The sequence below is a fragment of the Balearica regulorum genome, chromosome W, assembly GCF_011004875.1.
Source record: "Balearica regulorum gibbericeps isolate bBalReg1 chromosome W, bBalReg1.pri, whole genome shotgun sequence".
In the NCBI taxonomy this organism is placed as follows: Eukaryota; Metazoa; Chordata; class Aves; order Gruiformes; family Gruidae; genus Balearica; species Balearica regulorum.
The window spans coordinates 21366572-21394525 of NC_046219.1; the positions used below are offsets into that span (position 1 = coordinate 21366572).

General features: G+C 38.7%; 1 protein-coding gene and 2 long non-coding RNA genes across 16 annotated transcripts in view; 2 read left to right on the forward strand and 1 right to left on the reverse strand.

The window, feature by feature from the left end:
- LOC142599253 (uncharacterized) overlaps positions 1–27954 on the forward strand; it is a 256694-nt gene that overhangs the window by 224425 nt on the left and 4315 nt on the right. The window contains exon 2 of the long non-coding RNA XR_012832882.1: positions 8001–8061. This is a non-coding gene — a long non-coding RNA (uncharacterized LOC142599253). The remainder of the gene's footprint in view (positions 1–8000; positions 8062–27954) is intronic.
- On the reverse strand, positions 28–21697 carry LOC142599178 (heterogeneous nuclear ribonucleoprotein K). 14 transcript variants are annotated; one of them, XM_075739030.1, is made up of 17 exons: positions 20870–20994; positions 20399–20518; positions 18868–18946; positions 18672–18751; positions 17678–17775; positions 16241–16297; positions 14742–14785; positions 13738–13810; positions 13059–13172; positions 11732–11860; positions 10895–11202; positions 10496–10550; positions 4679–4729; positions 2780–2801; positions 2623–2705; positions 2095–2264; positions 28–1309 (listed from the first exon to the last, which is right to left on the reverse strand). In XM_075739030.1, exons 4-17 carry the CDS (start codon positions 18718–18720, stop codon positions 1276–1278), a joined length of 1287 nt encoding a protein of 428 aa, XP_075595145.1. In that variant the 5' UTR covers positions 18721–18751; positions 18868–18946; positions 20399–20518; positions 20870–20994; the 3' UTR covers positions 28–1275. The 14 variants fall into 14 exon arrangements, with proteins under 14 accessions (XP_075595145.1, XP_075595143.1, XP_075595152.1 ...); XM_075739028.1 differs by lacking the exons at positions 20399–20518; positions 20870–20994 and adding an exon at positions 21582–21697; XM_075739037.1 differs by lacking the exons at positions 20399–20518; positions 20870–20994 and adding an exon at positions 21291–21405 and having other exon boundaries at positions 28–1248.
- Positions 21696–27875, forward strand: LOC142599248 (uncharacterized). The gene is made up of 2 exons (XR_012832877.1): positions 21696–21833; positions 24825–27875. It is a non-coding gene; the product is annotated as an uncharacterized LOC142599248 (long non-coding RNA).

Consider the following 27954-nt stretch of genomic DNA (forward strand, 5'->3'; position numbering starts at 1 on the left):
TCAATCACATTCAGATTTACCAAGTTCTTTTGCATTTTTAAAATTGTTTTTATTTAGGAAGTGAAATTAAAACTTGTAAACTATAAATACAAATGCCAAGGTATTACATGAAATATCCAGAGGTACTTTATCTTTTTTAATTTCTCACAATTTCCTGTGGAATTCAACAAACAATAGGGAAACCAAACAAGTTTAAAGTTCTGTATATAATGAAAATCAAGTTAGATACTGCCAATTTCTCAATTCATAAAAGTTTCTACCTTTCACAAATGAAAGCTCTGAAAACTACAATTCATTCATTAATGATACACCAACTGCTATTTTTAAATTGTTATTTGCATTAAGCAAGCTGTCTAGAACCAGGTGTATTTAACCCACTGTTAACTCAGTGGCATCACAAATTTATAAAATATTTTATTTATATACTGTCACCAATATATATACGTACTGCAGAGAGCCAAAAATTTGCAAAAAAGGTCAAATTTCACACAATGTTTGCATTAATATTTTTGTACTTTTTTCCCCAAATAGCAAAGCTGTGCCACTGTTTTCACACTGTTTCCACACTGTTTCTTTAATTTGCCAAAAACACATAACTCCATCTATATCAAAGAAGCAGAAGAGCAAGCTTAACAGCAACTTTCATTTATGCATTTTCTTGTAGGGGGGGAAAAAAGGGTGTATCCATTTTAGATATTACCTTATGTATATTAAAAAAATGACCACAATTAATAGGTTCACTAAATTTATTTAAAAATCATAAAATATATCTTAAAAAAGAGCATTACATTTTGCACACTGCTCTTAAAGGATGCCAGGGACATGTAGACAACCAGTCTTCTCCCCCCTTCAAAAGGGAAATAAGAAAAAAAAATACAGTGTACATAAAGCAGGATGTTCACAATAGTTACAGAAAAACCATTACAATTTACCACCACCAATGAACAAAAATAAAATCCACTCTCTGCTGCTGTTTCAAAATTTCAGTGTTAGTCTTGCATGGCCTTTCCCTCTCCCAAATATTTGTAATGAACTAAAACATTACATCTGGTGAATAGCAGATGCCACTACACCTCAAATGCAGAACACCTATGAAGCAGAGGAATGTTGGCTTTTTAAACAGAAGCAGAAAAAAAACCAAAAAGAAAACCAGGAGGAGAAAAAAAAAACAGGAGGAAAAAAAAAAGGTGCAGGACTCCTTCAGTTCTTCACTAGTCTTAGAAAAACTTTCCAGAATACTGCTTCACACTATAAAAAAGAAAAAATAATCTTGCATTAGAATCCTTCAACATCTGCATACTGCTTCACACTATAAAAGAAAAAGAAAAAAGCATGTATTAGAATGATTGACCATACATCTTGCATCAATATTCACAATGGCATTCTTAAAGATTAAACTACAAATTCCCAATTAATTTAAAAGTAAATAATTTAAAAAGATTAATGGCTAATAATTATAGGCATATAATTATTTTAAGCACATTTAAATATTAGTAATCTAAAGCCAAACATCCAAGTTAAACATTAACCAATGTTATGATAGCCAACATATTATTAAAGCAAAACTAAGCAAACTAAATCCAAAACTGTTAATATTTGGCAGAAGAGAAAATAATGCCAGCAAGGTGTGAAATGCTATGTGACAGCACCAATTGATTTCATCTTGTTCTGTAGAGGCATAGTCTGTGCCATATGGCAGACTGTGATTTGTTGTCAGTTAAGTTATCTAAAAACAACAAAATCACTAGTCTTCCACACAGAACTAGACCAACGTCCACTGAAATCTTCTATATTTTCTACAGGTTCTATGTAATTTATTGCAAGTAGGTTTTTTGCAGCAATTTTCACTAGAGAAATTAGAGGACTGCTTGGTTAAGGTGTCTTCCATCAATATTAGTTTTGAGGGAATCTTCATTTTAGTTAGAACAAAGAAAAGAGAATCAAGGCAGAATTACCGTTGGAGAAGTTAGGTTCAATAGTTACTTAAATCCTGCCTTCTAAAAACTATATTGCAGATAAGAGCTTTAGAATGTAGTAGTAGTAGTAAAGTCAGTTTAAAATTGACAGTAAGGACAGCATTAAGCTTCAACTTGCCTGTTCTGCAGTAAATACTGAGCATTTTGTATCTGGTCCTGTGTTCCCGTAATAGTTATTATTCGATCTTCTGAGCCTTCTAGTGGTTCATCAATTTTGATTGAAGCTCCTGACTCATGACGTATTTGTTTGATTCTCTGGCCTCCCTTTCCAATAATAGATCCTGCCAACTAGGGGAGAAAATGAAGCATTCATTTGATGTAACTTTCCCTGCAAAAACACAGTACTGTTCAAGGAGCTTCCATCAATTTAAAGAGCTGCAATGGAAGCTTACTCTTTTACAACCTCAATACATCCTCTGTAACATTTATTATATAAACACAGGTGAGAAAGTTGGAAAAACCAGATGCTTGCTTGTAAAAACAAGTTATGTAGACCACCTCTATTACTGAATATTAACAATTAAAAAAATAGTTAAGTGTATCTCTAAAGTGAAGACAAAACAAATATCCTTAAGAATAAACTTTTGGTGATTTAGAAACACTTGCTTTATATTAAAAGTACTTGTCAAGCATCCCAAATACTTACATCTTTGGGAATTGTTACTTGTGTTGTGATGATGGGTCCACCAAGATCTCCATAGGAACCACGGCCCCCTGTGTAAGAATAGTCTGATTTAAATGTATGCATCAAGCCTCTTACTGACTAGATGAAGAGCATGTCAAAGTTCTCTATAAAAACTTACCATATCCAGAGCCACCCTCAAACTATAAGAAAAAGAGAAAGAAAATCTTTAAATAGTAAATAGTCATGATTCATTAACATGTTTTCATCTCAATATCATACTGTTAACTTTCAGCCTATTTTATGCAAAAATCCTAACTCACAACCTTAATCTAAGTGTCATTAAAGATGAACTGGGGAAGAGGGCAGACCAAGAACGAGAGGGGGAGGAAGAACGTCTCATGAAAACCTCTTAGCTTGCTCTGTTAAAACCTCTGAGAATAAGTCAAGATCCACCCATACCAGTTTACCAAGCCACCTTATCAGTTCAGCTGGTAAACAGCTCTTGATGCTGATCTACTCCTGACCCTTGGACTAAACTAACATTCAAATCAAAAGATCAGAGTTCAGCCTTATTACTACTACCTATACAGCTCCAGAGAAATTAAAGTCTCAGTTTGGGACAAGACATTTACCTGGTAACTGTCAACTCTCCTACTCCATCTATATCTTGAGGAAAAACCAAGTCAACTCTAATAACTTTATAATTGGTCTCTCCATTCAGACTATGCTACAATCCTTTGTATCTTAGAAGGGACAATCATGACACTAATTACTACTGTTCTGCTAAAACTACCATATACCAAATCCAAATCACTGCAATGCAGCACTCTTGACTGCTTTTATTTTCAGGATTTGTAGACTGGTACTTGATATCAAGTGCTTAATTTAATCTAATGCCTTCTAAATGCACAAACACCCATTTTAATATCTTCCTGTAGAAGCAGAGAATAGATGTGCGTACTTCTTTAGAATTCAGCTTATATCACTGAACTACAGAAATGCAGGAATTTCTGTGAATTACTTGTTTGCTGAAGTTGCAATGCAACAACTTTTCCCAAAAAACTATTTACCTGCTAGCTTTTTGGAGCCACATCAAAATGGAAGCTATTCAGAAAAAAAAATGTTCAGCCGATTATCTGTTTCTAAGCAACCTGTGTTGTGTAATCACACTGCTTAGCAACATAGATCATAATACACCATAATAGAGCTTGTAGTGGATTGCAAAATACAAAAGAATGAAGGACACTACTTAGAACTTAATTCAGAGGCTGATCAGAGCTGCATATTCCACACACGTACTCTTCCACCTATTTCTGCTGATATTTTGCACAGGGAATCCCTTTTTTGGGCTAACTTGTTTTAATGAACAATCCTTTTCTTGACCCTTTCTGCTGCTTCTCTTCCCCAGACTACAAGACAGCAAATTAATTTGACAGCAGATGAGTGATTATAACTGCAGTGTTTATGTAAGCTAGGAACTAACATTTAATATTTGGTGGTACTTTGCCATCTTCTAGACAGCATAAACACTTGCTGACACCCTTTGAACTTTCCTTCCTAAACCCCTTAAGAGTAAGAAGTTTGATAAACACAAATCAAATGGAATACTTTCAAATATATGGATATGTAATGCATAATAGTTTATCTACAACTATAAGAATTATTTTTAACATTCCTTGTTTGAAACAGGAGTAAACACAACATGATGAAGTTAACATAAAACATATTCCTAAATAGATGCACCTACAGGGTGTTGAAAAGCAAGAGTTACAGTGAAAGTTACAACTTAGAACGCTAAAATAGGGTACAAAAGAGGTGATACAACAGAAAAGCTTCTCTTTTGGCTGTGCTGCTGCATACTTCCATTGTGGAACATTAACTGCCTATATAGGATTCACTGTTCAGGACAAACTGGCAATAACCTGAGTTGGAAGGACAGCTTTAGGGATTTTTCAATAGGTGCAAGCTGCCACTGACTACATTCAATCTCAAGAAATTCCAGTTATCACAACCAATTCAAATTATTTTCTCAAAAATCAACTCTTAAACCGTTAAATAAAGGCATGAGCACACTCACCAACTCTGGTGGCTGCATGTCATCACAGGCATCCACATGACACTGCATCATCTTCCAGGCACAACATAATAGGAGGAAAAGAGGAAATGAATCCAAATTAAGGCCATGTCATGGAGGCTTATAAGTAACTTGGCAAGCAAATGCATACATACCAATACAGAGAACAATTTTTCTGTGCTACTTAAACTACTACAAAGACTCAAAAGTACATGATATAGACCAGTTACAAGATTCATTCCCTTTTTCTTTCACTGCAAGGGAACTGTAAGTGGTCACACTTTCTTCCTTGTTTCTGTGGTGTAAACAGATTTTCCTCTTACAAAGAATGTCAGACAGCTAAGGGAAGAGCAAAGATCAAAAAGTTTGTTTGTGGTTTGTTGTTTTTTTTATAAAACATATTTGAGTATTAAAACTGTACTATATACTAAAAGATGTTACTTTTAAATACCAAAATCTTCTATTTCACTCATGCATTAAAAAAAAAAAAAAAGGCATTTAATAAACCAAGTAACTGTCATTGATACATCTATGTCAACAGCAGGTCAAGCAGGAAGGATATGGCTTCTCGTATTTTATTAATTCATTTCCATATACCTCATATAGCAAATAGCTAAACTAACAATCTCCTACTGCCTAATTATATTGGAAATCCAATTACTTTTTTTTTTAATGTGATATATAGAATTCTGAAGGAAAGAAATGCTACAACAAACACTGGGAAAAAAATAATCAACAAACAATTATAAAAATCTATTTTGTAGAATCCACTTTACTATTAAGGCAAAGGACTTTGCTGGGTTAAAACATGCAACACAACATGAATAGCACATTAAAAAATAAATATTAATTTAAAAACAATTCCTAAAATACTAGGTGCAGGATAATTTAAGATACATAACAGAATTTTCTTCTCTACAGACTCATTTGTGCTAGCTACTACTGGTAATCAATGGAAATGAAATTGAAACCAAATGAAACACTGACTAGATAAGACAAAGCGCACAGTATTAATAAGAATTTATTGACTTTTAAATCTAATGAAAGAATATGCATGCAATCCTAACTGATGGCAAATTCCTTGTAACTTTTATTTTTAAGGGACTGGCCCAGAAGAGTGAAATTTTGTTAATTTCTTTTAGTATTTATAAATAAATGTGTCAAACAGCTCTCCTTCACTGATTTTTTTTTACATGCTCCTTAATGTCAAATCTCAAACATGAAATACTTTTAGTATTTTTTAGTGTATGTACCTTTATTGACATGCTTATACAGACATGTATATACACACATACATATATATAATGTTAAGAAATATCAAGAAGAATCATTTGAATGACCAAAACCAGATTAAATGTCTGAATATACACTCTACTTTTAAACAGACATTCTGATTTAATTCTCAATTAACTCCAATTTAAAAATACTTTGAAAGCATTAGGAATTGACCATTAAAAAAGGGGGGGGGGGGGGAAGAGGGGATTAAATGGCTTTATATGCACTTCCCCACCTTATTCCACCCCCCACCCCCACCCAGTATGTTTTTGTGCATTTGTATATCTAAAGCACCCATAAGGATAGGGGTGTTAAAAAAGAAATAGTGGAAACACATTCATGTTTTCTCAGCTATCAAAATAGCCATTATGGTCCATAGACGTTTGATTTGGAGTAGTTACAGCCTAAAATATATACCTCTCTACTAAGAGAAACAATGCATGTACATCTTTCAATAAAACACCTCAAAAGAGAGATTTGATATATAAAAATCCAAATTATTTTCTCCTCCCATCTTAGAATTTACAAGGCTATCAGTATTGTCACATCTGAGAAAATTCAAGTTTCACCATCCAGTCTTGGTTCACCATCTTACAAGTCTTGAACTACTGAATTTTTTTCGTCTTTAGCAGAGAAGAGAACTGGCAGAAAATAAGGATTTCTGTAGATTCAACATCTCCAAGATATTGGTCTGAAAAGAGAATCTATTCTTAACTTTTAATGTATTTATGTAAAATGGCATTCCTGCTGTCTGAAAGTAGCCTTTCCCATGCATTACTTCACAAACCATAACAATGTTGGTTTACTCTAGTTTAAATGTTTTGCTAGAGAATGATTTCTATATGAAATGCATAGTAGCTCAAGAAGACCTTATATCTCTGGCACGACACTTCCAGCTTCAGCCTTGCAATCCATGGAAAGACTTCTCAACTGCTTATACAATTAAAGATACTGGGATTATGGATAGCTAAAACTAGAAATTAAATACAATCTGTGTCAGAAAGTAGTCCTCATTGTAAGCAGGCTATGAAACTCGGGCATAAAGTAGCCAAAGCCATGAGCACCTCCATTGTGAAGAGGAAATAAAATTACTTTTCAGAACATGGAAAATGAGCAGAGATGACTCCCAACTTATTTGTAGAGACTCATGCCAAGAAAGTCAAGGTCGACTTGATCAAAATCAGACTAAATAGAGTTCAAACAGATTTTCTATTCTAAATGGAATGTAACAGAACTAGAACACACTATTGCCCAAGCTGAAGATTGCACTCAACCAGATACTCAAGGAAGGGCAGGCCGCTCTGTTTATATGCCATATGCCCTGACACTGATTTTACCAGCTGCAAATAAGAAAACACAAAAACTGAACTTTGAAAACACAGAATACAAATAAGGGATGTTATAGTTAACGATTCAAGTTTGCTGATGATACAAAACTGAGAGGAGTGGCTGATACACCATAAGGCTGCGCTGCCATTCAGTGAGATCAGACCAGAGGATTGGGTGAAGAGGAACCATATGAAATTCAACAAGGGCAAGTGTAGGGTCCTGCACCTAGGGAGGAATAACCCCAAGCACCAGTACAGGTTAGGGGTTGACCTGCTGGGAAGCAGGACTGCGGAGAAAGACCTGGGAGTCCTGGTGGACAACAAGCTCTCCATGAGCCAGCAATGTGTCCTTGTGGCCAAGAAGGCCAATGGTATCCTGGGGTGCATTAAGAATGTGGCCAGCAGGTCGAGGGAGGTTATCCTCCCCCTCTACTCTGCCCTGGTGAGGCCACATCTGGAATATTGTGTCCAGTTCTGGGCTCCCCAGTTCAAGAAAGGCAGGGAGAGACTCCAGCAGAGGGCTACTGTACTGGGTTTGTGTGGCAAGGTTTTGGTAGTGAGGGGGGCTACAGGGGTGGCTTCTGTGAGAAGCTGCTAGAAGCTTCCCCTGTGTCTGATAGAGCCAATGCCAGCTGGCTCCAAGACAGACCCGCCGCTGGCCAAGGCTGAGCCAATCAGCGCCTCTGTGATAACATACTTAAGAAAGACAAAAAACAAGTTAGAGGGAGCTTTTGCAGCCGGAGAGAGGAGTGAGAAGATGTAAGAAACTCTGCAGACACCAAGGTCAGTGCAGAAGGAGGGGGAGGTGCTCCAGGCACCAACCAGAGCAGAGATCCCCCTGCAGCCCATGGTGAAGACCATGGTGAGGCAGGCTGTCCCCCTGTAGCCCATGGAGGAAGGATGAGGGGGTGTAGAGATTCCACCTGCAGCCTGTGGAGGACCCCAGGCAGGAGCAGGTGGAGGCACCTGAAGGAGGCTGTGACCCCGTGGGAAGCCCACGCTGGAGCAAGCTCCTGGCAGGACCTGTGGAGAGGGGAGCCCAAGCCAGAGCAGGTTTGCTGGCAGGACTTGTGACCCCATGGGGGACCCCACGCTGGAGCAGTTTGCTCCTGAAGGTCTACACCCCATGGGAGAGACCCACATTGGAGCAGTTTGTGAAGGACTGTAGCCCGTGGGAAGGACTCACATTGGAGAAGTTCGTGGAGGACTGTCTCCCATGAGAGGGATCCCATGCTGGAGCAGGGGAACGATGAGAGGAGTCCTCCCCCTGAGGAGGAAGAAGCGGCAGAAACAACGTGTGATCAACTGACCATAACCCCCATTCCCTGTCCCCTTGTGCTGCTGAGGGGGGAGGAGGTTGAAGCCGGGAGTGAAGTTGAGCCCGGGAAGAAGGGAGGGGTGGGGGAAGGTGTTTTAAGATTTGATTTTATTTCTCATTCCTCTACTCTGTTTTGCGTGATAATAAAATTAGATGAATTTTTCTCTAAGTTCAGTCTGTGTTGCCCGTGACGATAATTAGTGAATGATCTCTCCCTGTCCTTATCTCAACCCACAAGCCTTTTGTTATACCTTTTCTCCCCTGTCTAGTTAAGGAGGGGAAGTGATAGAATGGCTTTGGTGGGCACCTGGCCTCCAGCCAGGGTCAATGCACCACAGCTACAAGGATGATTAGCGGACTGGAGCATCTCTCTGATGAGGAAAGGCTAAGAAAGCTGGGTCTGTTTAGCCTGGAGAAGAGAAGACTGAGAGGGGATCTTATCAATGCTTATAAATATCTAAAGGGTGGATGTCTAGAGGATGGGGCCAGAGTCTTCTCTGTGGTGCCCAGTGACAGGACAAGGGGCACAAGCTGGAACACAGGAAGTTCCATCTGAACATGAGGAAAAAATTCTTCACTTTGAGGTTGACCGAGCACTGGAACAGGCTGCCCAGAGAGGTTGTGGAGTCTCCTTCTCTGGAGATATTCAAAACTCGTCTGGACACAATCCTGTGCAATCTGTTCTAGGTGAACCTACTTTAGCAGGGGGGGTTGGACTAGATGATTTCCAGAGGTCCCTTCCAACCCCTACCATTCTGTGATCCTGCGATTCTTCTAGTTTCTTACAATCCAGAGTAGCATAGACAACTTGGTGGTTTTGGTGTTGGGTTGTGTTGGGGATGGGGTTTTTTTTGTTTGTTTTGGGTAATTTTAAGTGCAAGTCTTTCTTTTCAATATTTCTGCTAGGATTCTGGTGCCCCAGTTTTGACATTCTTGTAATATGTACTTTCAGTATGTATTATTCAAAGTAATTGCCTCTTCCTCCCAGAAGAAGGCAATGTGTAAATCTCATTTAGGTAGCCCATTTCATAGCTCCTCTCCACTTCTTTCTCTTCCATTCATTTGAAAGAAAAGAAAAATTAAAAAAAAAAGTCCTCTTAAGGAATGTGCCAAACAGAACCAGAGGAGAAGATTGTTACCACAGAGATTTACCTCCCAGATGCCTACGATTTCTCTTCCCAGGAAAGAGGTAAATGACTACCAGGAAGTCACATTTCGGAGTACAACATGGAAGAGCATCTTTTAGTCTTTTTTAAAATTCTCTCCACCCCCCAGTGCAGTTGAATGTACCTCATTTCATTTAAAATTCAACTTTTCAGTGGCCCTGGCTCCAAAGCAGTTGGAATTACAGTAAATTTTTTTTTGTTGCCAACATAGAAATCAGCATAAAGACAAGAATTGATTTGAAAAAGCAATCATCTGCCAGACCAACTATAGCTCTTTATAGATATTACTCATGTTCTCTTAAATTCTGCTAACATCTGTTGGAAAACATTGTTCTGACATGCTTTCTTGAGCTGAAAAGCCTCTCAATTCCCATTTCTGTCATCCTGATTAAAAAGTCTAAAAGAAGGTTCGTGTAATAAAACCTGCAGGGACTGTGCTCTACCAAGTTTCTATTCCATTGTTGATGTCAGGTAGGGAAACCAACCAATCAAAAAAAAAAAACCCACCCCACAAACAAAAAACACTCAGCCGATCACATCCCAAATACCCTTTACACCCCACGCAGTCATCATCTTGGGGGGATCATTTGTATGGCCAAAACGTTTTTGTAATATAAGTTTATCAGAAACACACGCCCCACACTTAAATGTATGTATTCAAGAACAGTTTCCTCAGATATTCAAAGTGCTAACAGTATTTACTAAACAAAACAATATGAATTTTAACTCCTACCATTCCATCATAACGGTCTCCAGGTCTAGCCCTTCGGTCATAAGACATAAGATCTCTAAAATGAAAAAAAGCAGCAGCACATGACCCGTTATAAACTCATTTATATATTCTAATTCAAATTTTCATGATTTGCACACAGAACTATGAATTTCTGAATCCTTTAGCAAAGTTCTGAATAACATAAAATAAAGTTACAGAACTATGGACTATAGTCCTGATAGACTGCTACATTGCAGAAATAAATTCAAATACTTTTTAAAATTCTCTGGTGCAATACACGCTCAATCATGCATAATCACTACCAATATGGAGTGTGAAACAAGTCCTGGAAACATGAGCACAATTCAGCTAATTTTATTCAACTTGAGTTTTATACAATGCATTTATGCAACAGCTTACCCGCCACGAGGAGGTGGTGGAGGAGGAAGAGGAAGATTACGAGCTCTGCTGCCACCTCTGCCACCACGACCTGGCGGAGGTGGTGGAGGTCCTCTGCGAGGGCTCATATCATCATAATCTCTTCTTGATGGAGGCATAGGTCGTCCACCACGACCAGGAGGCATTCGATCAAAGCCTCCTCTTCCACGCATTGGAAAGCCTACTGGACGTCCCCTTCTATCATCAAACATCATTGTGAAGCCACCATAGTCATATGTTTCATCATAGAAATTGGGATCATAAGGCTGGGCCCGTCCTTTGATTGGAGACTAAGACACACACACACAAAAAAAAAAAAGAGAACACCACCCCTCTCCCCTAGTTAGCGCTGACTGTTACAATTATTATATTTCATCAAATCACTAATTCAGAATGTATAAATTCATGTTTATACATTTAATAATGTTATCGATTTCACAATGCTGATAAGAAAGGCAGGGATGTTGATACACTTCCTGAGAACTTAACTAGGATAGAGAGACTGCTGTTACTGATGGGTGGCATGTACATTTGTCTCACTTCCTCCTCAATTTAAAATTTCTTATTTTACTGATATGTAAAGCATGACTAACAGTCCATTGGTACCAAAAATTGCTTCCCTCTCCCATAAGGTACACCCGAATTCTAGAAAACAGGAATAATTTCAAAGGGTGCTAACAGTCCAACACTTATTTTGTTACTGGAGAAGTAAGAGGCACTGAATTAAAAAAATAGAAATGGAAAGATATAATTTTCCATCCAAATCATCCCAACTTTCATGAATACCAATGAAAAAATAATAAGTTTAAGACACATTACCTCAGAAATAAGATCCAAGATGATCTTGATACATTCCACAACTCTATCAGGTTTTCCACCAATAAGCACCACTCTATCAGTGGAATGAGGACAACACTCTTGGAAGAGCTTAATGGTGGTCTGAGTGTTCTGTTAAAGAGAAGAAAAAAAAACCCCAAAAATCTTCAAATAGAAGTATTTCAAACAATTTTATAAACTTATTGAAAACAAAATGGGTAACACACACACTAAAACATTTTTAAAGAAACAATCAAACTAGATCATTAAACTTCCAGTCATTTTAAGTGAACGCTTGCTTCTGAATTCTTACAACAAATTTAATCTTAGGATATTATATTAAGACCTGAAATGACATCAGTTTGTATGAAATGCTAGTGAAGAGAAAAAAAGTTCAATTTTTAAAATCTTTCAATTATGGCTCATCTACATGGTCATTTAATCAAATATTAGCAAAAGGACCACATATCCATTATAAGCTTACAGGTTATATAAACCTTCATATGTCATAAAAACATGCTTTGGATGCAAGACAGCAATGTTACCAGGATTACGTCTAGTCATCTTGCCTTCCTCAGTGCACACAAATAGTAGCTTATGCCTAAACTGACCTGGAACTGTCTTTGACACAATGCCAGGAAAGGTTAGAAAACAACACTCTAGATTCAGAGACCACTAGCTTTTTAGAACAAAACCTCATTCCTTCACAAGGAATAGTCCTTCACAAAGGAAACAGTGGTCTTCAAGGAAGTGGAACTTAAGAAAACCAACCAAACAAAAAAACCCCCAACCCACACAAAACCAAACTACAAACCCCAACCACCAATAATCCCCCTAACAAAAAACAAAACCCACAACAAAAAGACCCAAAACCCACCCAAAAACAATCCACCCCATACTACCTTTTTATAGCAATATTCAAGCATCTATTAAATGATCATCATTACAGTTTATGGAGATGTGTCCATGCTAAACCCTTTTCCATGTCCAACACCAATATAGTCTATTCATCAGTTCATTCCAGGAGTGATGAATGGCATTTTAATTTTAAAAAATATCCTTTATTTATAAAGATTACTCTACTGCTAATACTCTTAAAAGCTTTATAAGAAGTCCTAGGCTCTATCACCAACAGCCACTTTATTTCTGACTTTTTGCAAGAAAGTTGTAGTAACTAACTCAGATTGATCTCGGAACACAGAAATCACGTATGAAATATGTTCTGAAGGAATTATTGCACAGATGATGCTTACACTCACTGTTTATGAACACAAAAACCTAATTTGTTTATAGAATAAAAGCAGAATCTAAAAGGAATAGGAAACAGTACCTCTCTGAGTTCTTTGATTTTAGCTCCCTTGACACCAATAATTCCTCCTGCTAGACTTTGGTGAATTAGAAGTCTTAATTCACAGTCAAAGTCGCTACCTTTGTAGTGTTGATACTGTAAGATGCATACAAGGAAAGAATAAATATTAGTCAGGGAGAAAAATAATTGAAAAATCAAAGTACTAATTTTGGTTTTGTTAAGGCTTTTCTCCAAACACCATGGTATGACTTAATTTGCTGCTGAACTGTAATGCTGTATTTGCTATGATAGAATCACACCTATTTAAGTACTTTGCCTCAACATGAGGTGATGTCAAATTAGTTTTCCTTATTTCTTTTATTATTATTGTATAAAATTTTAAGATATTAAACAGCGCAACACGCTTGCTTACAAAGCCAAGGCAGGATGGAAATTACAATACAGCTACTTCAAATTGGGGACTAAACAAGTCAGGAGACAGGTGTTTTGAAGGGGAGGAGGCTGTTCCAAACATTAATTTTCTAGGAAGAGATTATGTCTGTCCTCTATCAAAAAAAAAAAAAAAAGCCAACATGTAGTTTCAAAAAAAGCTGGATTTTCTAATTTAACATATTAAAAATAGCGCACAATCATCTAGAATTGTCTTGGTTTAAAATCTAAGTTTATACCTCTGAATAATAAACAAACCTAAGAGACATACCTCTTCTAAAGTAGGGATAATCTTCTTCAAGATTTCTCCAATTGTCTCTGTATCTGCACTTATACTCAAGATGCTGTTAGAGGCCATAGTATCAGAATATATGGTGGAAAAGCAGTAGAAGTTTAGTATTAATAATCATACACAAAATTCTAACAAGATTGACTACACAGAAGAACTTACAATTAATATTCCCCATTTAAAGTAAACCTGTTCACTGGATTTACAACACATGCATCTTTGTTTATGCCCAATATATATGCACGATGAATTTAAGACTAGGTAGGTCTTGCAGAGAGAGTGAGAGTGAACAAGCGAGAACTTTTGGAAGGGCTCAGATTAAGTGGGCAAGAAATTGACGCAAAACTGAAAGTAGAAGTGAATATTCATGTTCCCCACCACCACTAATTTAGTATACCCTTGCCATTACATTGGTAAAACTGGCACACCTTCTTGTAGAAAAAGTGGGGATATGCAAGTGGTCAACATTATATCTGGAGTAAGGTTGAGAGACCAGTTAGAAATTAGATTACTAATGGGCTCTGCAAAAAAGGAATATAAATACAAGGAAAAAAACCAACCAAAACACCCCCCCAAAAAAAACCACACCCCACAAACAAAAATGTAACACAAATGAGAAGATAAGGAAAGCGAACTAGAGTTAGTATTTCATTAGAAAGTTATGAACAGACAATGTTGGGGGGAGCAAGGTGGGCCACAAAGACAGAGCAAGAGAGTCTTGAAAAAATCTGATTTATAATGCAGTGAATATGCAACACTTGAAGCTGTGCTCCTTCCATTGAAATAAAATTAGTGGATTGTTTGGGTGGCCAACTCACGTGAAAGTTCAGTGACAAAAAGACTTAATGGGGAAAATAAGACAGAAAACTTTAAAAAAACAATACATGGTCTATAAGGGGATACTATTTAATTATATAAAAGGCAGGTAATAAAATACATTTCTCTCTTTCTAATCAGGCAGTGAGGCATAAACTGTTGGGACATACCGCTCGGGGCCACTGCTGTCTGGGACTGAAACACTTGCATTGTACTGCATTGGTCATTGGCGTTCGTGGATGTTGGCATTGGGCATGGGTATTCAATCAGTTGTCAAGTATGGTACCCGTTTGGCAACAAGCACATTTTTGGGCATAGCCAACCAGGGTTTTCACATGGGCGTTCAGGGGCGGATGGGCCAACGTCATGGTGGGCAACGCAGGGGCAAGTCGATCCAGTACATGGGTAACGGAGATATATGGCCAAAAAAACAAGGAGAGGGAAAAGGGGGAAAAGCAATAAATTTTAATTTAATACAAACTATACTTGTTACTCTCAGTTAATGAAACAAGCTTAAGTTGTTCTCAAGACTAACACAATAATGGACTGCTACATTGACTGTGGCTTAACAGTATGGATCTTAATGAGTTACTTTATCTGACTAAACTACTTTTTACTTTTAACAATATGTTTCAGTAGCAGGCTGGCTCATGAATGTAGACACAAAAACTATTGAGATCCATATTACTGAAACCTTGGGCAAGTTGGGAAAGTTATTATTCCAGACCAATTAAATTATGTGGATTTAGGTGATGTATTTATTTACTTAAAACAAACACACACAAACACCAGCTGCCAAAGTTAGCGAGTGTATGTATGATTCCTGACCATTTCAGCTTAATACTCAAATCTAGTTGCTATAGTTTGTGAACTTAGATGGAACTGATTCTGTAATGATATATTAGTAAATATTGTCTTGAACATAGTCTTACTTGAAAAAAATGCTGAAATTGTAGCTGATGTACAGGAGTGTAAACAAATGGAATTTAAGAAGTATTGCCAAGTTTTATAAATACATAACATTTATGCTGAACATGTGTCTAATCACAAGAGACAACCCACTATAAAATATGAATAGGTAAATAAGTCATGACCATTTAAAAATGCTTCCAAGTAACAGAATAAAATGTTTCTTTACTGTTCTATACCTGTATTTAAATCATGCAACCATGCAACCTTAATGTGAATGTTCTTGTGCTTTATGTCCAAGCTGTTAAAGTAAAAACAGATGGACCATTATGGGTTTTTTTTAAAAGAAGTTAAAGAATTCCTCTATCACTGGGTTAAGCCAGCCACCTGCAAGTTTTCAATAGTACTATAATTGATTCACACATATGGGAAATGTTACAGTTAAGAGTTTTAAGCTTTGCCAATATTTCTAATTAAAGATGTTAACTCATTTGAAGTGCGTAATTTAGAGGAACCCTGTTTGAAAGCAGAGAGGTTTAATATAAACCTCTCCTCCCACATAATTCAAGCTGGGTTTTAATTACAACACAAACCAAAAAACTAAAGTTATCTCCTCTAACAATCATTATAAATGGCTTATAATTAATTATTATTGTCTAGATTTGAATTTCTCAATTTCTAGAAATGTATGCAATCAAGTTTTCAATGTAGTGCTCTGAAAGAATTGGTGTTAAATTAATTTGAACTCATATATACTCACATCTGTACGAAGTGCCTTAATATTTTTGCCACCTTTTCCAATCACTGCTCCAGCATTCTGGAAAATAGTTTTCAGAAGTTATGTTTTGCTAATACAGCACAGACTACATTTTTGAACTGAAAATTAAGAACAATATATCTATTTCTGCATTACTTTGTGGGATGCATTATGGGGTGGGGCTTGTTTTGCTTTTAAAAGGTTAAAATTAAATCGAAACATAAACTGACATGGTTTTACAATGTGGAAAAAAAGGTCAAAACGGCTCTTACCACTGAACTTTGGAAAGAGATAAAAATACTCAATAATATTATTTCAATTTCAAATCTAAGTTTCTAGGCAATTCTGCCTGTGTTAAAACCATCTCATAGTTAGAGTATGACTGGAAAAAATACCTTATGGGATTCCATGCATGTTATGTATGTCAATGATTTTCCTAATTTATTTGATAATTTTTTTTAATATGTTTGCAAATTTCACTTTTGCACTCTGAACATTTGATAATTTCAAATGCTACTTTTGGTTTAAACCTATGTAACTCAACTGACCGCTCAGGTAGGTACAGTATGAAGAATGTAAAGCCAATATAAACAATCACTAATCTCCAGTTGCTAAAATCAACAGGAATAAACTTGGATATCCAAGAGGCAATTGTAAAACTACATTTTTACAAGGCTATTTAAAGAACTACATGCAAAATTATTCCTTTTATTATGCAGTTCATACATGATGCTAACAGCACCACAAACATTTTGCAGCACTCCATGTAACTTGACTATTCATCAGAAATGCCATGCAGAGTTAAGGTAACACTCCCCTGCCCTGACACAAAAGTCTGAGTTACTTCAGACAGCAAAAACACCTGTAACGACTGGAAATATTAAAGGAGATTAATAAATAGCAATTTTACTGTGACAATTTATACTAGTCAATGAAGTAATTGCAATCCCTGAAACATTACTCCCATATTTCCTCCTGGTGATGCATATAGATTTATTAAATCTGGGAAAATTACTAAAATCCTGAGGAAGTCCTCATCTTGCCTCTCATATTTAATTTACAATCATAAGCTGATCATTCTCTAAACTGCTTGCTTTCTAAAGACTAATACACAGTCAATCCCCCTGGAAACAATTATGTTCCACTCAAACATAAGAAAAGTGGCTTATAATTTCTATTGCTTTATTTTTTCCATGAGTACATTTTTTTAAAATCAAAAAAGTCCCATAGATCATTAAAGACTCATCCTTGAAAAATTTATTGATAATACCATTGTAATACACTTCTATAATTCATGCACACTTACAAATATTCCTAATAAGTTATTTTATATTAAATAAAGCACATGTTCTTTCTAAACATACACCACAACATACACTTTGTCACCACTGTCTTAAGCAATGGTATAAGCAGGAACATAGCAATACTGAAAAAGCATACTTTGCTTTGAAGCAAGATACGTAATTCAACCATCTCATCTGTATTCCGAGATCTTTTGAAGGCCTGTTCTTCTTCCATATCTTCTGCAGGACGTTTGCCTGTAGATAAGTCCATAGGGGGAAAAACACAAACATATATTTAACTAAGTTACAATAAAATTGTACATCAAGCTTATGCACTGTATTCCCAATGAAGCATTCCTTCCTATTAGCCCAACACTAACTTCTGACATCTACCCTGAGTATCTATAGCACAGAGACAGGTTTTTACTTCATCAGCCTACATATCAATTAATTATTGAAGACTCATTCCAAATCTATGAACTACAGCTGAAATGAGAATTTTGCAAACTTAGTGAAAAATTAACAACATGTTGTTTAAAGCAGTGTTGCATCACCTACCTAGTATTTCTTTTACAATTGGGAAAACCTTAAAGCCCAAAAGATCAAACGTAGTTTGTCCAATACTGAAATACTGGTGTAATAGGAAAGCAGTATTTCAAATAGCTTTGAAAAACTGGCATGAATCAACTCAATACTAATGCCCTAACTCTTCTTCACTAATTATGTCCAAAATTCTTTCATTTAGCTAATATTTAGAAATATTTCACATATATATACACACACATTCCTTCAAAGTAACAACTGCAATAAATAAAATACAGTAATAGATATGTCTGACAGTATTTTTACATGATCACACTGTCCAGACAAGTACTGAGTATTTAGCTATCAAATATTTTCAAATCCTTAGTTAAAGTAACTTTTAGTTACTTATGCCATGTCTAAAATACTCCCAAAGAAAAATTACGTATTCATGATACAAAAACCATGTAAAATCATATAGGACACTTTAAAAGATTAAATGAAAAAATGCTTCCAATACAAACATTTGATACAGTTAAAGCATTCCAAAACAGTTAGAAACACTGAGACTTAAAAAGATTCTTCCCCCCCCCCAGTAAAATAAAATAGCCCTTTAAAAAAAAAATTACCATTTGTCTCTGTGTTGGTAAAGGTCTCCTCCTGTTGTTCAGTCTCCATTACCTTTTATTCTTAGGTATGCAGATAAAGCCTGTTGCAGAATAAAAAATAAAAAAAAAAGCTAGTACATCTATTTTGGGGGGAGGAGCAAACTGTACATTGTACTAAAGGGAAAAACAAAGAGAGATGCCCACTTTTCAAACTTACTGGTTTTATATATGCTTGCAGAGCAAAACTCAAGTGTTCTGGGCAGGATCAAAACCCAACAGCCTACTGCTTCAGAAGCCTATGAAAACAGCATAGATCAGGCTCTGGTCACTTACAGGTCTGATTCTCACTACAACTAAAACCAGCTTTTCCTTATAAATGAGAAAACATAACAAGGCCAAACACATCACTAAGAGGAGAAATAAAAAAGTCTGTAAACTTACAGATAAACAATTATATTCTGAATCATTCTGGACTTGCTCGGTTTTCAAGCATTTGCTAATTTTAAGCAATTACATTTACTGATAACGATTTTCAGATATTTAAAGTGAACAATTATCCAGTTCCTATTTTTAGCATGTTATATAATACATATCTTGAATTTCCTTTTTAAGAGACACTATGTATGGATTGCTTATTGTTTTGTTCTAAACAATTTAGATTAAAAAGTTATTATAAAGTTCTCTATTAACTTACTATCAGGCATTCTATCATGCCTTCCATTAAATAGAACAGATGAACACAAGTAATTACACACAAGCCACACTAGAAAAATTCTGTTAAAAATCACACCATAGTTATGTATAACCTCTGCATATATGCAATAAGAATCTCAAAAGCAGCTGAACTTTTTTAACTTTGTGAAACAGGTACCTCTTTCAAGATCTATTTCAAGTCCACATGAGAATACTTGTAAAACACATTAGAAGTCCAGGCAGAACAATTTTGCACCTTATTCTCTTAAAAGAATCATTTGTACAGATAACAGCCAAACAAAGAATGCTATTCTCCCCCCCCTCCCGATTTTATTGCTCGACTTCCATAGCCTGAACAAACGGTTGACACGTATCCACGAAGAAAAAGTGAGGTACATTTAACTTTTTAAAACATCCTTTCGACGATCTGTTAATTTGTAACAGTTACCTTGTTTGTGCAGGCTAACAGCAAGCACAGCCGCTGCTGAGAGACTGCCTTCCCAGCATGTTATACTAATGTTAGTATTTCCAGGCCCCTAATTTGAGCTAATGGAAAAGCGCCGCTTAAAGAATAGCCAAATCTCAAATAGATGTTGTCAGAGCGCGAGGAGGCAGGAAGAGAAATTTCACCAGGTTCCAATGGCTAGCCCTTCCAGACCCTATTCTATTTAAGGCCTCCCCCTCAAAATTTTTTAGAGCTGCGAGGGGACGAAGTATAATATAGTGTTCAGGACAAGGTGCTCTCAGTTACTGTGCTCTGTTGTGTAAATCGAGTTTGCGGGGTTAAATTGGCTAACGCAATGTTTTTAAAAACATCGAAAGGATAAAGCGGCCACGGACCGGACATGAGTAGAGAGCTGGGAGATGCCGGCGCGTCTCTACCCTGCTCCCTCCGGGATGAACGGCCCTTCCCGCCCGGACACCTCCCTTTCTGCAGCCCATGCGCAAGCCGCGCCACAGTCTGCCCGCCGCCGCGCGCTCGGAAACCTAACTCACTCCCTAAGCGGAGGGGGAGAGGAGGCGGCGTTACATAACCCCCGCAGCCCAAGACCCACCTCCGCGGTAGCGGGGACCAGCAGAAATGGCGGCCGCTGTAATGGCGCCTACCCACTGCTAGGCGGAGCTGGGAGCCGAAAAACCACCACCACGCGGTCACAAGATTTCCCCCACTCTGCCTAGGGAGACACAAAGGAGGCATTCGGCGGCCCTCACCCGAGCTCAAGCGGGGCCGACAGAGCACAACAGCCTCGCCACGAGAACTCCATCATCGCCGCGATCGCCCCTAAAGAAAGTAGGCCCTGCTGCAGAGCGCTCCTAAATCAGTTTGGCACGGCCGCTTCCGCACAGGCCGCAGCCGAGAGCGCCATCCCTCCTCTTCCTCTCTGCCCGCCATAATTCGCAAAAACTGTGTCCTATGCAGTTATCCAGGGTAGGCACAGGAAGGCGGCGGCGGCTGCTACCCCGGCCTTAGCGTGCACTCGCTAGTGCAGCCGGCCTCCACCACATCGCTGCTCCGGGAGCCGCACCGGTTGGGCCGCCGTGTCCGCACTAAGGTCGCCGAGGCGCGACGGCTGCCAGCAAACACAGATCACCGTTTTCGCCCTTCCCTCAGGGCAGATAGGCCCCCAGGTTGCGCCAAGCCACTCCACGTTAGCTAAGGAAAAGTCACTCCCGGTCCCCTCCTTCTCCACGCAGCAGTCTCCAGACCTACCCAAATCCGCCGCCGCCTCGCCAGCGGGGAAGAGCGCTGTCCCTGCGGGAGCCCGGGAAAATCCAGGGGGCTGGCGGCGACTCAGGCCTCCCGCGTTACCGTATCACACAGCAGCATCGAGAGGGGCGCGATCAACAGCTCCACTTCCCTCAGCCCGGCTTAGCTCACGCCTTCCCCAACACACGCACAACACCCCCTCTTCACCTTCATCAGCCACACGCGCGAGCCGCGCTTACCTGCACCCACCACGTACGAGAAAGGTGAGCAGCTCCCACCACCAACACACACATCCACCAACACCGCCAGGCGACTGGTCCAGCCGCCTCCTCTCTCCCCCCCGTGGGGACCCACTGCGGCCCCGTTGGGTGAGGCAGCTGCCTGTCAGGGCAAGGATGGCCTCTAGTTCTCCCCGCCCTCCGTGTGGACCACAGTGAGACAGGCCTGGGTGTCATGAGGAGAGGAGCACGATCCACCCTGCACCGCCGCAGTGTGCCTAGATTGCTTGCTTGCTTGCTTGCTTGCTTTACCTGCCTGACAGGAGCCACGAGAAGAGCGGCAACAATAGCGGAGACAATGGAAGGCAGTAAAGGAAAGCGAGAGCAACCTCAGGGTTTTTTTGGGGGGAAAAATGGCGTCTGCGAAGACTCCGCCTTGTGCTTATCCCCTAGCACCGGAGAGGGCGGGGGCAGGGTTCTTGCGATGCTTAAAGGCGCGCGTAGCTCCACACCTCCTATTGGCTGTTGGGTTGCGCGGGTTTTTTGGGGGGCTGTGCACAGAAGGTAGGTGTATCTTCTTTCTTCCCACCCGCAACTCGGGTGATGGGAGGTGGGTTGCCTTGCTAGTTCTGTCCGCTCGTTCAGCACCACCCCTGCTCCGCATTAGCGTGGGGTGGCTCAGCTGAGGGTAGGTTGCGAGGGAAGGGGCTTAGACTCGGGCTTAGTCAGCCTGTTTGAGGAGTAGGGAGGTATGTGTCCCGTTCCCGATATGACTCTGTGGTGGGGCGGGCCATCTCACTTCAGTGTCCATCGCTGTCCACTGCAGCTCGTCGGTGCCCGCAGGGATGCGGGGTGGCAGCTGTCCTCACCGCCCCAGGGGTCTTGGCACAGGGTAGCAGCGCCAAGCGGGTAACAAGTTGCCTAAGGACTGCGCGGCCGAGATGAGAAACTTATTGAAAGTGGTGTGATGAGCTGGTCCTTACCTTACAAGAGGCCCATGGGATTAGACTCGTTGATGAGTAAACAAATGGGTTATTTCCCTTAAGTAACTGTACAGTTTCTTCTAAGTGGTGGAGTTCTGGGGAGAACTTTAAGGCAGGGTATTTTTTTTTTCTTAGCTGCAGGTTATAATGTTGGAAGACAAGCCTTGTGTTTCTTAACTATTCTTACAGTAATTTTTCTTTGGTGTAATTCTGTAGGGAGGTTGAGCTCCTTGGTCATCCACCTTAAGGGGATAAACAGGTTCCAAATGCAGTTATACAACTTAAATGTGCATAGCTACTTCCAAAACTAACAAGAAGCTAGAGCTTATTAACCACTGATGTTATTGAGACAATGACCACCAAAGCTTGGTACTATTGCAGCCAAACCCTGGACTGGGTCTCTAGATAACACTGATATTTCAGGCTAGCCTTTTGTTGTCAATTCCACAGCTTTCATTCTGTTAAAGTGTAAAAATCACCCCTGTGGTACAAATACTTGCAGATCCCAACTTGTTTGTATTGTAAATGGGGCTTCTCACTTGTGTTCTTAACAGTGCTAATGAGATGGGAGAATAACTTCTTGGGTCAATTTTTAAAGTAGACTGGGTGTGAACAGCAGCACTGATAGGAATAAAACAAACAAAAAACAGTTGGGAGGAGAACCTTTCTTCTAGTTAATATATGCTCTCTTTCCATCCACAGCAAAAGGATTTCAGTTATATACTTCCAATTAAATCAAAAGGAAAAGATGAAGCCACCAAGAAGGGTTGCTTGTAGAAGTCTCAGTACTTTCCTGATACTTTGTGATGAGTAAACTGTGTATAGGCTGTTTATGCTGGTTGAAGCTTACTTGTTTAAGTATTGGAACTGTGTGTTTATTTCTAGCATCAGTGGAAGTGTTTTTAATTGTAATTGCTTCTACATTGTCACACTTAAAATAGCTTAACTGAGAGCAAATTTCTGTACAACGCAAGTGAGAGATATCATAACTTTAGTTATTGTCAGAAGAATAAAAACATCTTTCTGGGTTTTGTTCCAGAGAATTCACTTTTTTTCTTTTAATTTAAAAGAAAATGTCTGCATCTAACATTGCAGCAAGAGTGGAAACTTGGCTTTCATCTACATGACATGTTGAAGTTCCTTTGATATGGCTAGAAGTCTATATGAATTGTATCTCCCAAGATCTTTGGTGGGGGTCCTGCTGATCGAGATGGGTCCTGCCGTAACATCCACTAGCTCCTTCAGTACTCTGGGGTGAATCCCATCTGGTCCCATGGACTTATGAACATTCAACTGATACAGCTGGTCCCTTACAATTTCAGTGTCCACAAATGGAAAGTCACTGTTCCCGCAGTCATGGTCCTCCTACTCAGAGGACTAGGCAACCCAAGGTCTATGAGTATTATTAAAGACTTATTAAATGTATTCACTCTCAAATTGTAGAATAAGGCAGTGGCTAGACCAAGGATGTGGTAGGATTCCAAATAAACTAGGCTGGTCAAACCAGCTTGAGGATTAGCCTAATCCTTCCAGATACCAATTTGGCCACAGTGATACATGTGTTCATAACCCAGCAACTTCTTTCTTGTTGAATGAAGGTAGCATCCTAAGGAAGCAACAGCTAGTTGTAATAATATAATCCTAAAGTACTAGTTAGGAATATTAAAGGATAAAGGGTTTCCTAAAAGGTGTTCTGTATTGGTCCAGTCTAGCACCATTACTGTGATTTCACATTTAAAAAAAAATATTTCAGGTCATATCAGAAGGAGACTTTTCATAGAAGTTGAGTATGGAGCACTATTAGATAGAACATTAAATATAACATTTAGAATGAAATATAACACCCTATTTCTTAATATCTTTTGTGTGGGATTTTTTTATTGTACCCCTTGAGGTGAATTAAAAACATGTTTGTGCTTAAATATAAAGAACAAAATTAATGAACACTGCATTGGACAGAGTCCTACCACAATAAGCGGTTTTACAAGGAGTCTGCAAAGATGCGTCATGAGCTGATTCCTTATATACACTTGCACCAGCACCAATCCCATGAGCGGTTTGCATGAGGTGCCTCAGCCTGGCCTTGGGTCTATCCCCTGGCTCAGCTCTGCTGCCCAAAGGTAGCCCCTGAGCGCTTGCATTCCAGGATGGCCACAAGACAACGCTGTGGCTGTTTTTCATCTCATCACCAGGGGAAACTTCACTCCCTTACAGGGAGTAGTTCTCTCTCTGGCATTCCTGCTTCCAGCTAGTTCAACCCCTTCTGCAGTTGGGCCTTCTTGCCCTCCATGCCAGATCATTCCTTGGTCACAAATTACTACTGCTGAGCAGTTACAATTTGAATTTCCCCTTCACTTGCTATAATAATCTCAAGCATTTCTGTTTAGAATTAAAATCTTAATAACTTTAAGATTTTCTTTGTAGGTAGAGTGATTTACAGTACAGTGTTTTTGAGTTATCTGGTGTCAAGCAAACTTAAATGTATTTACCTGGGAGGAAAGGACAAAAAGGACTTTAAAAAAGTAAATACTACTTCTCATTTCTAATCCAATTCTATTCATTATTGTCCTAGAAGGAACAGAGTGCTAAGAATAATGACAGCAAACTGAAGATTAAGGGCAGCCTGACATTGCAACTCTTTTTTTAATCCAACATAAGAGGTAGAAGTTTCCTACAACTCTGCTTATATAAATGTATGTGTTGCAGACTTTTGTACCAGTGTGTCGCTTTTTAATCTTTTGTCCTTGAGGACTTTTTCCCTGTTCACATTGTGTTTACTAACAGGGCAAATTGCAATGTGTTCCTGTCAGAATCTGACCTGTTTCTGCTTCTTAGCCTTCTCTTATGGCTGAACAAACCTGGTTCTTTCATCCTCTCCACAGAGTGGCATATGCTCCAGCCGCGTGACCACCTTGGTAGCCATCCACTGGACCTTCTCCACTGTCAGTGGCTTTTTTGTAGTAGGGAGCCCAAAATGGGACACCGTACTCCACATGCAGTCTCACAAGTGCTGAATAAAGAAGAAGGATCACTTTCCTGGACCTGCCTGATACTCTCTAATAGAGCCTTCAACTTGTCCACCAGGGCACACAGGTTTTATTCTGTAAAGTTGCCTTCTAACTAGTCAGCCCCCAGCCTACATTGTTGCATGGGGTTATTTGTGCCCAGATGAAGAACTTTGCATTTGCCTTTGTTGAACTTAATGAGGTTTTTATCAGGCTATTTCTCCAGCCTGCTGAGGTCCCTGCTCTCTAGTGTATTGACTATTTTTTCTTGTGTCCTGTCCCATCCCCCATTCCCCCCCCCCAGTTTGGTAGCTTCTCCCCTGCTTTCCCCTTATTGACACAGTCAGTAATCCCTTCATAGAAGGTAATTAGATTGGCTTGACTTGCCCTTGGTAAACCCATACTGGCTGTTCTTCCCAATCACCACCACCTCCTTCATGTGCCTAGATAGGGCTTCAAGGAGGATTTGCTCTAACCTTTGCAGGGACTGAGGTCATGCTACCCAGTCTGTAGTTCCCTGGATCCTCCTCCTTGAAGATAGGTGTGATGTTTTCTTGTTCCAGTCATCAGGAACACCTCCCCGATTGCCATGACCTTTCCAATATGATAGAGAGTGGCCCTGCAATGATATCAGCCAGCTCCCTTAAGCACCCTCAGCTGCATCCTGTCTGGTCCCATGGAGCTGTATATGTCTGTTGGGTTAAATACTCCCTAACTGTATCTTTCCCCACAGTAGGTAGTACTACATTTCCACAGACTCTATTAGTAGGCTTGGGGAAATGGGGGGGGGGGGGGCAGAAAGGTTACTATTAAACCACAAATCTGGCATTTATTGTAAAGAAACACATACTTAGCAGCCCCAGGACTGCTGGCTTCCTAAACACATGCTTAGATAATTTCCCCCCAGTATCAACTATTAGTGTAGTTGCCCTCATACAGTTTTTACAAACTAGAAAATACAGTGCTATTAAATAGAAAGTGTAATTAAAGATCCACTTGTAATTTAAAACATTTTTAAAAACATCATCCAATAGATACATATTTCATGAAAACGCATGTTATTGTCTGGATCCTTTTACTTACAGATTGAGGATTTCCTCTTGAGTACAAAAATTGATGAGAAATACCTTTGAGCTGACATACTTGCATAAAGCATATGTGCAGCAAGTGCCTAAATAAAATAAATGTTATATCTCTTTAAAATGTATATTAAAATACACAAAAACACTGAAAGAGATTTTACCTTTTATTTCACAAGTTACTAAGAACACACATGTGGTCAGATATGAAGTTCAACAGACATCAAGTTTTTAAATACCGTAATGTGGTCACATTTGGTAGCATAGGCAAAACCAAAATAGGAGAAAAGTGAATGTCTTACCTACAGGGTCTGTTGCTTATCATAAAAGGAAATGAGATTGGTAGTAAGACTGCAAGAACGGTATGTCTTGCAGAACATAGGCTATCATCTTATTTAATATAAACTAATAAAGAACAATGTAAAATAATCCTCAGTATCTAGCAAAAATACTAAATCTACTGTCTCTAGTACTGGTAGATGACTAAGCATGAAGCAGAAAAAAATCTGGATTTTCTTATATCAGGTGATATCAGTTAGGCTACTATTTCTTTCCCAATTGTATTTAAAACTCCTTATTCAGTGATATTTTTTCCATTTCTGCTATTTGAAAAACAGAACTGGGAATTAGTTTGATCTAATAATATCTTAGTAGTGGCTTTTATGAAGTTAATAACCAATTAGGCCCCAGGTACACATAGAAAGATTTAAAAGTGAAATAATTGTGTGCACTCACAGCTAAGTATTAACTATTCATATATAAGTATAGTTAATGAGTTTACATAGACTTTTGTAAATACAGAAAATGAAACATGGCTATGTATTTATCTCTTGTTATACATTTTCTATTCTTGTAATAGTAAGTTATTCTTGTGACATAGACTGTGATTTACTTCAACAGTATACTATGTATTGCTGGAGCTCTTTCAAAATTACTGTCTTGTAGACAGGAATAAGCTATTATTACTGCCTCTGTTGCTGCCTCTTTGCAGAAGAAAGCTTTCTTAAATTTTTTTTCAGCTTCAGATATATAAACATGTCATAAAATATTAAGTACTTTCACAACAATGATAAACTGATTTAAAGGCACATTATTTCTGAAAACTTGTTATTTTGTGAAATTAATAGGTTTGAATCTAAAAATCAGATGTTATGTCTTCAGTGTAATTTACCACTTTAGATCTTCCTGAGAAATATGGTGTTTGTTCATATTGTATTTTACCAGGTATTTCAAAATTCAAGAGAGATATTTTGTGATGGAAGTAAGCAAACCAAATTTTTATCATGATGGAGACATTCTAATAAGTTGCCAGCTAAAATTTTGTGTTAGTCTGATGTTGGGAAATTGTACATTTCTATTTCTGACTTCACTTTTGGAGCATAAGAGATCATTAGAGAGGGAGGATTTATGAGTGGAAAAGGAAGGTGTGATTGGTGAGACTGTCAAATATCTTAAAAGAAGGGTGTTTTAACAGGATGTTTCTTTACTTAAATGGAAAAAACAAAAAGCAAAAGATTAAGTAAAGCAACATTAAAAGAACATTGTCTTAAGCATTTGTGGTGGGTTGACCCCTGCCAGCAGTCAAGCACCCACATAGCTGCTCACTTCTCCCTGCCCA

Bases quoted from the DNA above. Each gene is read 5' to 3' on its own strand.
- LOC142599178 (XM_075739028.1), bottom strand. From the start codon at position 18,720: ATGGAGACTGAACAACAGGAGGAGACCTTTACCAACACAGAGACAAAT. The intron at 16,298-17,677 runs GTATGCTTTTTC...ACTATTTTCCAG, and splicing joins GTATCTTGCTTCAAAGCAAA to AATGCTGGAGCAGTGATTGG. The intron at 4,730-10,495 runs GTAGGAGTTAAA...TGTGCCTGGAAG, and splicing joins GAGACCGTTATGATGGAATG to ATGATGCAGTGTCATGTGGA.